Consider the following 9,667-nt stretch of genomic DNA (forward strand, 5'->3'; position numbering starts at 1 on the left):
CCGACCCATAGCCACCCCTCTGCCCCATAGCATCCCCCCAATCCATAGTCACCTCTCTGCCCCATAGCCTCCCCCTTAGCCCCATAGCCACCCCTCTGCCCCATAGCGTCCCCCCCTTAGCCCCATAGCCACCCTCTGCCCCATAGCCTCCCCTTTAGCCCCATAGCCACCCCTCTACCCCATAGCCTCCCCCTTAGCCCCATAGCCACCCCTCTGCCCCATAGCATCCCCCCCCGACCCATAGCCACCCCTCTGCCCTATAGCGTCCCCCCTGACCCATAGCCACCCCTCTGCCCCATAGCCACCCCTCTGCCCCATAGCATTCTCCCCTTAGCCCCATAGCCACCCCTCTGCCCCATAGCTTTTCCCCCAGCCCCACAACCACACACACACCCCTCCCCCCCCCCCAGCCCCATAGCTCCCCCCAGCCCCACAACCGGCCCCACTCACGCCTCCAGCAGGTTATGGGGCGAGGCCAGCAGGCTGTGGGGGTCGGCGCGGGCCTTGAGCGTGGGTCCCAGCCCCACAAGTACGGCCAGGGCCAAGGCGTGGGCCCGGGGGAAGGCGGGGGAGCCCAGGACGGCGGCCGCCCCACGGCTCAGGGCCTGGATGGCCGCCCCACACCACCCCATGGCCGCCCCCCACGGCCGCCCCACGGCCGCCCCACGGCCCGCTGGGAGAAGCGGCGGCCGGGGACAGGTGGCCGGGAGGGGACAAGGACACGGGGAGGACACGGGGGGGGGGCGGACACGGGGGGACGGACGGACGGACGGACGGGGACAGATGGGGGGACATCGGCCGTGGGGCAGGGGGGGACGGGGGGACGTCAGATGTGGGGCACGGGGTGGGGGGGTGGGGGGGAACTTATGGGTCCGAGGCGACTTGTGGGTCCGAGGCGTCACCTTGACGCACCCCCCCCCGCCCCCCCCAACAGACACAAGTAACAGCCTGGGCGGCACTTGGGGGTCACAGCGGTTTATTGTGGGGCGACGCTGTGGGGCCGGGGGGGGGGTGTCACCCCGCGTCCCCCCCCCGCGTCCTCGTCCTGCGGCTCCCGGTAGCCCCACAGACGGACGGTGCCGTCCCACTGCGAGAGGGGGGACAGGGCTCAGCCCGCCCCATAGCGACCCCCTGGACCCACAGACCCAGCCCCATAGATCCCCCCCCACCCCGACAAACACCTCCCAATTCCATAAAGACTTTCCGGCCCCATAGATCCAGCCCCATAGCCCTCCCCAGCCCCACAGAGACCCTCCAGCCCCATAGATCCAGCCCCATAGCCCTCCCCAGCCCCACACAGACCCTCCAGCCCCATAGATCCAGCCCCATAGCCCTCCCCAGCCCCACAGGGACCCTCCAGCCCCATAGATCCAGCCCCATAGCCCTCCCCATCCCCACAGGGACCCTCCAGCCCCATAGATCCACCCCCATAGCCCTCCCCAGCCCCACAGGGATCCTCTGGCCCCATAGATCCAGCCCCATAGCCCTCCCCAGCCCCACACAGACCCTCCAGACCCATATATACAGCCCCATAGCCCTCCCCAGCCCCACAGAGACCCTCCAGCCCCATAGATACAGCCCCACAGCCCCCCGCAGCCCCACAGAGACCCTCCAGCCCCATAGATCCAGCCCCATAACCTTCCCCAGCCCCACACAGACCTTCTGGCCCCATAGACCCAGCCCCAGAGTGACCACTGGACCCATAGTAACACCCCTCAGCCCCATAGATCCAGCCCCATAGCCCTCCCCAGCCCCACAGGGACCCTCCAGCCCCGTAGATACAGCCCCACAGCCCCCCGCAGCCCCACAGAGGCCCTCCAGCCCCATAGATCCAGCCCGATAGCCGTCCCCAGCCCCATAGCCGTCCCCAGCCCCACAGAGACCCTCCAGACCCATAGATCCAGCTGCATAGCCCTCCCCAGCCCCACAGAGGCCCTCCAGCCCCATAGATCCAGCCCCATAGCCCTCCCCAGCCCCACAGGGACCCTCCAGCCCCATAGATCCAGCCCCATAGCCCTCCCCAGCCCTACAGGAACCTCTGGCCCCATAGATCCAGCCCCATAGTGACTGCCGGACCCATAGTAACACCCCCCAGCCCCATAGATCCAGCCCCATAGGCCTCCCCAGCCCCACAGGGACTCTCCAGCCCCATAGATCCAGCCCCATAGCCCTCCCCAAGGGACCCCGCCCCTCGCCAAGCCCCGCCCACCGAGGCCGTGGCCAGGGCCCCGCCCTGGGGGTGCCAGCAGACGTCCCGCACGCAGGCGCCGTGATTGGTCAGCCGCCGCACGGCCCGCCCACTCAGCACGTCGTACACTGACGTCACACGGGGAGGGGGGGGGCGTGGCCAGAGCCACCGTCAGGCCACGCCCCCCAACCCCCCCTCCCAGCCCCGCCCCCCTCCGGCCACGCCCCCAACCCCACCCCGCACCCCCTTGGCCACGCCCCCGCCCCAAGCCCCGCCCCCTCCCTCGGGCCACGCCCCCCCCAGCGCCTCCACCCTCGAGCCGGGTCCTCAAGCCACGCCCCCTCGCTTTGGCCACGCCCCCGCCCCCTTTGGCCCCGCCCCCCCCGCCGAGGCCCCGCCCCTCACCCAGCACCGCCCCCGAGGCGCTGCCGGCCGCCAGGAAGAGGCCGGGGGGCGGGGCCAGGCGGCAGCGCAGCAGCGTGTGCAGCACCGCGTGACCCCGGTACGTCATCAGCGAGCTGTCGCCCGGCAGCGGCGCCGTCGCCATGGCTACGGGGGGGGGGGGGGGGGGGGGGGAGAGAGGATGGGGGGGGGTCGTCACCATGGCGACCGGACACCCCCCCCCCCCCCACCCCCGCCCCGTCGCGACCGGCTCAAGCCACGCCCCCTCCCGCCCCGTCGCCACGGCGACCCTTAAGCCCCGCCCCCTCCCGCCCTGTTGCCGCGGCAACCCTTAAGCCACGCCCCCTCCCGCCCCGTCGCCGCGGCGACCCTTAAGCCACGCCCCCTCCCGCCCCGCCGCGGCGGCTTGGACACGCCCCCCGTTGCCGTAGCAACCCCTAAGCCACGCCCCCCCTCCCGCCGCGGCTTGGACACGCCCCCTCGTTGCCATGGCGACCCGGGGGGCGCAGTTAGGGTGGGGTGGGGGTAATTAGCATGGGGTGGGGGTAATTAGCATGGGGTGGGGGTAATTAGCATGGGGTGGGGGTAATTAGCATAGGGGTGGGGGTAATTAGCATGGGGTTGGGGGTAATTAGCATAGGGGTGGGGGTAATTAGCATAGGGATGGGGTAATTAGCATACGGATGAGGTAGTTAGCATAGGGATGGGGTAATTAGCATGGGGTGGGGGTAATTAGCATAGGAACAGGGTAATTAGCATAGGGTTGGGGGTAATTAGCATAGGGATGGGGTAATTAGTATAAGGATGGAGTAATTAGCATAGGGTTGGGGGTAATTAGCATGGGGTGGGGGTAATTAGCACGGGGTGGGGGTAATTAGCATAGGGTTGGGGGTAATTAGCATGGGGTGGGGGTAATTAGCATAGGGATGGGGTAATTAGCATAGGGGTGGGGTAATTAGCATAGGGATGGGGTAATTAGCATAGGGATGGGGTAATTAGCATAGGGGTGGGGTAATTAGCATAGGGATGGGGTAATTAGCATGGGGTGGGGATAATTAGCATAGGAACAGGGTAATTAGCATGGGGTGGGGGTAATTAGCATAGGGATGGAGTAATTAGCATAGGGGTGGGGGGAATTAGCGTGGGGTGGGGGGAATTAGCATAGGAACAGGGTAATTAGCATGGGGTGGGGGTAATTAGCATAGGGTTGGGGTAATTAGCATAGGAATGGGGTAATTGGCATAGGGTTGGGGGTAATTAGCATGGGGTGGGGTAATTAGCATAAGGTTGGGGGTAATTAGCATGGGGTGGGGGTAATTAGCATAGGAACAGGGTAATTAGCATGGGGTGGGGGTAATTATCGTAGGGATGGGGTAATTAGCATAGGGATGGGGTAATTGGCATAGGGTTGGGGTAATTAGCATGGGGTGGGGGTAATTAGCATAGGGTTGGGGGTAATTAGCATAGAGATGGGAGTAATTAAGGGGGAGGGAGGGGTTTACCCCATGGGCAGGACTAATTAACCCACAGAAGGGTTTAATTACCCCCGGGGTGGCTCCAATTAACCCACCCTGGGGCTAATTAACCCCGGGCTGCAGCTAATTACCCCAGGGATGGCTTGAACCACCCCACGGACCCCCCCCCGGGACGCCTTAATTCCCCCCCCCCCGCCCTTAATTAACCCACCCCTCCCTTAATTAACACCCCCCCCCCCCTTAATGAGGGCGGGGGGACTCACCGCGGGGGGGCGCCCGCTGCCAGCGATAGTCCCAGCTCTGCCGGGCCACGGCCCGACGGGCGGCCGCCAGCCCCCCCGGCCCCGCCGGGCGCCGCAGGTCCCACAGCTTGGCCGTCTGGTCCTTGGAGTTGGAGACCAGGTAGCGCCCGTCGCCCTGCGGGGGTCGGGGGGGGGGGGACACGGACACACCAGTTCCACCACAAACCCAGCCCAGTTGCTCCCAGTTGAGCTTAGTTGCCCATAGCTACATCGCAGTTGACCCTACAGCCCCTCCCCGTGCGCCCACGGCCACCCACAGCATCTCAAGACCTTCTGGAGGACATCCCCGTTTGACCAGTTCCACCACAAACCCATCCCAGTTGCTCCCAGTTGACTCCAGTTGACCTTATTCACCCATAGCTACATCCCAGTTGACCCTCGAGCCCCTCCCAGTGCACCCATGGCCACCCAAACCATCTCAAGACCTCCTACAGGATACCCCAGTTTGACCAGTTCCACCACAAACCCATCCCAGTTGCTCCCAGTTGACTCCAGTTGACCTTATTCGTCCATAGCTACATCCCAGTTGACCCTAGAGCCCCTCCCAGTGCTCCCAGCGCCACCCAAACCATCTCAAGACCTCCTGGAGGACATCCCCGTTTGACCAGTTCCACCACAAACCCATCCCAGTTGCTCCCAGTTGACTCCAGTTGACCTTATTCACCCATAGCTACATCCCAGTTGACTCTAGAGCCCCTCCCCGTGCTCCCAGCGCCACCCAAACCATCTCAAGACCTCCTGGAGGACATCCCAGTTTGACCCAGTTCCACCACAAACCCATCCCAGTTGCTCCCAGTTGACTCCAGTTGACCTTATTCGCCCATAGCTACATCCCAGTTGACCCTAGAGCCCCTCCCAGTGCTCCCAGCGCCACCCAAACCACCTCAAGACCTCCTGGAGGACATCCCAGTTTGACCAGTTCCACCACGAATCCATCCCAGTTGCTCCCAGTTGACCTTATTTGCCCATAGCTACATCCCAGTTGACCCTCGAGCCCCTCCCAGTGCGCCCATGGCCACCCAAACCATCTCAAGACCTCCTACAGGATACCCCAGTTTGACCAGTTCCACTATAAACCCATCCCAGTTGCTCCCAGTTGACTCCAGTTGACCTTATTCGTCCATAGCTACATCCCAGTTGACCCTAGAGCCCCTCCCCGTGCGCCCACGGCCACCCACAGCATCTCGAGACCTTCTGGAGGACATCCCAGTTTGACCAGTTCCACCACAAACCCCTCCCAGATGCCCCCAGTTGACTCCAGTTGACCTTATTCGCCCATAGCTACATCCCAGTTGACCCTAGAGCCCCTCCCAGTGCTCCCAGCGCCACCCAAACCATCTCAAGACCTCCTGGAGGACATCCCCGTTTGACCAGTTCCACCACGAATCCATCCCAGATGCTCCCAGTTGACCTTATTCACCCATAGCTACATCCCAGTTGACCCTAGAGCCCCTCCCAGTGCTCCCAGTGCCACCCAAACCATCTCAAGACCTCCTGGAGGACATCCCAGTTTGACCAGTTCCACTATAAACCCATCCCAGTTGCTCCCAGTTGACTCCAGTTGACCTTATTCACCCATAGCTACATCCCAGTTGACTCTAGAGCCCCTCCCAGTGCTCCCAGCGCCACCCAAACCACCTCAAGACCTCCCGGAGGACATCCCAGTTTGACCAGTTCCACCACGAATCCATCCCAGTTGCTCCCAGTTGACCTTATTCGCCCATAGCTACATCCCAGTTGACCCTGGAGCCCCTCCCAGTGCTCCCAGCGCCACCCAAACCATCTCAAGACCTCCTGGAGGACATCCCCGTTTGACCAGTTCCACCACAAACCCATCCCAGATGCTCCCAGTTGACTCCAGTTGACCTTATTCGTCCATAGCTACATCCCAGTTGACCCTAGAGCCCCTCCCAGTGCTCCCAGCGCCACCCAAACCATCTCAAGACCTCCTGGAGGACATCCCCGTTTGACCAGTTCCACCACGAATCCATCCCAGATGCTCCCAGTTGACCTTATTCACCCATAGCTACATCCCAGTTGACCCTCGAGCCCCTCCCAGTGCGCCCATGGCCACCCAAACCACCTCAAGACCTCCTGGAGGACATCCCAGTTTGACCAGTTCCACCACAAACCCCTCCCAGTCCCTCCCAGTCCCTCTCGGGGCTGACCCGGGGGTGCAGGAAGGTGATGCCGTCGCGGTGGCCGGCCAGGAGGCCGACGGGGCGGGGCCGCCCCTCCCCCAGGCAGCGGCGGTCCCAGGCCCGGCAGACGCCGTCGTCCCCCCCCGAGAGCAGCAGCTGCCCCGCCCCGTCCCCCAGCGCCACCGCGTTGACGTCGTCCTCGTGGGCCTCCACCTGGGGGGGGGGGCGGGGGGGGGGGAAGGTCAAGGTCACCCCGAGGTCCGGGGGGGGGGTGGAACCGACCCCTCGGGGCGGCCTTGGGACCACGGGGGGGGGGCCTTGAGCTCCGTAGGGTGACCTTGACCCCACGGGGTGACCTTGACCCCCCCCGAAGGACCTCGACCCCACCCCCGCTCCCCGTTGACCCCACCCAAGGCGGGGTGACCCCGCCCCCCCCGGCCCCGCCCTGACTGACCCGTAGGGTGCGGCGTTGGACCTCCCGGTCGTAGACGTAGAGGCAGCCGTCGTTGGCTCCGCCCACCACCTCCCGCCCGTCCGGCCCCACGGCCAATGAGAAGACGGCGAAGCGGCGCTCTTCCGGCCTGGCAAGGGGCGGGGCCAGTGGTGGGCGGGGCCGGCACCCACCGCCACCTAAAGCCCCTCCCAGTTGGTCCCGGGCCCCTCCCAGTTGGTGCCAGTTGGCCCCAGTTGGCCCCAGTTGACCCCAGCCCCTCCCCAGTTGACCCCAGTTGCTCCCAGTTGGCTCCAGTTGACCCCAGCCCCTCCCTGGTTGGCCCCAGCCCCCTCCCAGTTGATCCCAGTTGACCCCAGTTTACCCCAGCCCCTCCCCAGTTAACCCCAGTTGGCTCCAGTTGACCCCAGCCCCTCCCTGGTTGGCCCCAGCCCCCTCCCAGTTGATCCCAGTTGACCCCAGTTTACCCCAGCCCCTCCCCAGTTAACCCCAGTTGACTCCAGTTGACCCCAGTTGACCCCAGCCCCTCCCTGGTTGGCCCCAGTCCCCTCCCAGTTGACCCCAGTTCACCCCAACCTCTCCCCAGTTGACCCCAGTTGACTCCCGTTGACCCCAGTTGACCCCAACCCCTCCCCGGTTCACCGTAGTTCACTCCAACCTCTCCCCAGTTGACACCAGTTGCTCCCAGTTGACACCAGTTGACCCCAGTCCCTCCCCAGTTGACCCCAGTTGACCCCAGCCCCTCCCTGGTTCACCGTAGTTCACTCCAACCTCTCCCCAGTTGACGCCAGTTGCTCCCAGTTGACGCCAGTTGACCCCAGTCCCTCCCCAGTTGACCCCAGTTGACTCCATCCCCTCCCTGGTTGACCTCAGGTGCTCCCAGTTGGCCCCAGTTGACCCCAGTGCCCTCCCCGGTTGACCCCAGTTGCTCCCAGTTGACCCCAGTTGACCCCAGCCCCTCCCCGGTTGACTCCAGTTGCTCCCAGTTGGCCCCAGTTGACCCCAGCCCCTCCCCGGTTGGCCCCAGTTGCTCCCAGTTGACCCCAGAGGCCCAGCCCAGTTGACCCCAGCGCCCCCCACAGCACCTCCAGACCCTCTGGAGAACACCCCAGTTTGACCAGTTCCCCCGTAAACCCATCCCAGTCGCCCCCACTTCACCCACGGCCCCTCCCCACTCCCTCCCAGTGACCAACCCCCGCCCCCAGACCCACAGCCTGCCCCACAGAGACCACCGACCCGCCCCGTAGCCCCGCCCGCGCCCCACAGCCGCGCCCCCGCGCCCCTCCCACCCCCGTTGGCCCCGCCCCCTGGCCCCGCCCTACCGCAGGTCGAGGGCCGTGTGGTTGTCCCCGTCCCCGTAGATGTCGTACACGTGGACTGGGCGGGGCAAAAAAAAAGGGGGGGGGGGGCGTGGGGGGCGTGGCTCCTCAGACCACGCCCTCTCGACCGCGCCCGTCTCTCACCGACCACACCCACCCCCCCCCCCGTAAGCCCCGCCCCACCCCGGAGCCCTGAGACTCCGACCCCCACCCCTCCAGGCCCCACCCCCGGGTGATAACCACGCCCCCTCGTGTCTGGCCACACCCCCTCGGGTCTGGCCACGCCCCCTCGGGCTAAGCCACGCCCCCCAGGGCCAAGCCACGCCCCCTCGGGCTAAGCCACGCCCCCCCCCAGGGCCAAGCTACGCCCCCTCGGGCTAAGCCACGCCCCCCCAGGGCCAAGCCACGCCCCCTCGGGCTAAGCCACGCCCCCCCAGGGCCAAGCTACGCCCCCTCGGGCTAAGCCACGCCCCCCCCGGGCCAAGCCACGCCCCCTCGGGCTAAGCCACGCCCCCTCGGGCTAAGCCACGCCCCCTCGGGCCAAGCCACGCCCCCCCAGGGCCAAGCTACGCCCCCTCGGGCTAAGCCACGCCCCCCCAGGGCCAAGCCACGCCCCCTCGGGCTAAGCCACGCCCCCCCAGGGCCAAGCCACGCCCCCTCGGGCTAAGCCACGCCCCCCCAGGGCCAAGCCACGCCCCCCCAGAGCCAAGCTACGCCCCCTCGGGCTAAGCCACGCCCCCCAGGGCCAAGCCACGCCCCCTCGGGCTAAGCCACGCCCCCCCAGGGCCAAGCTACGCCCCCTCGGGCTAAGCCCTGCCCCCCAGGGCCAAGCCACGCCCCCCTCGGGCTAAGCCACGCCCCCCCAGGGCCAAGCCACGCCCCCTCGGGCTAAGCCACGCCCCCCCCAGGGCCAAGCCACGCCCCCTCGGGCTAAGCCACGCCCCCCCGGGCCAAGCCACGCCCCCCCAGGGCCGCTCCCCGCAGCCAGAGGAGCCGCAATGGGGCGCTGGGGGGGGTGTGTGGGGGGGGTGTGGCCTTACCCCACCCACTTAAGCTCCACCCCCACGCTCTGGACACGCCCCCCCGCCTTAAGCCACGCCCCCCAGCGGCACCATAAGGGGGAAGAGACGCACGGTGGCAGCGGGGGGGGGGGGGTGGCATTGGGGGGGGGGTCCTGCCCCGCCCGCCTCAGCTCCACCCACCCCACCCTGACCACGCCCATCCCCCCCCCCTCCCCCCCCCCTCCCCCACTCACTGTAGTCGGACCAGCTGGAGTAGAGGCACTGGAGGCGTCGGGGCTGAAGGCGACGTCCAGGATGCTCCAACCCACGTCGCGGCCCCGGGAGGCCCGGAAGAGGCGCAGGCCCTCCCCCCGCCACTCGTAGAGCC

General features: G+C 66.5%; 1 protein-coding gene across 1 annotated transcript; it reads right to left on the reverse strand.

The window, feature by feature from the left end:
- Positions 1 to 959: 959 nt before the first annotated feature.
- DCAF11 (DDB1 and CUL4 associated factor 11) lies at positions 960 to 9,664 on the reverse strand (the record flags this gene model as incomplete). The annotated part of the gene is given in 9 exon segments (XM_063322388.1): positions 960 to 1,087; positions 2,210 to 2,316; positions 2,594 to 2,737; positions 4,329 to 4,482; positions 6,536 to 6,721; positions 6,963 to 7,089; positions 8,282 to 8,336; positions 9,534 to 9,560; positions 9,563 to 9,664. Coding segments are annotated over 9 exon segments (1,013 nt in total), but the record flags the coding sequence as incomplete, so codon positions are not given.
- Between the last annotated feature and the right edge of the window lie 3 nt (positions 9,665 to 9,667).

This window comes from Chroicocephalus ridibundus, unplaced genomic scaffold, assembly GCF_963924245.1.
Source record: "Chroicocephalus ridibundus unplaced genomic scaffold, bChrRid1.1 SCAFFOLD_731, whole genome shotgun sequence".
NCBI lineage: Eukaryota > Metazoa > Chordata > Aves > Charadriiformes > Laridae > Chroicocephalus > Chroicocephalus ridibundus.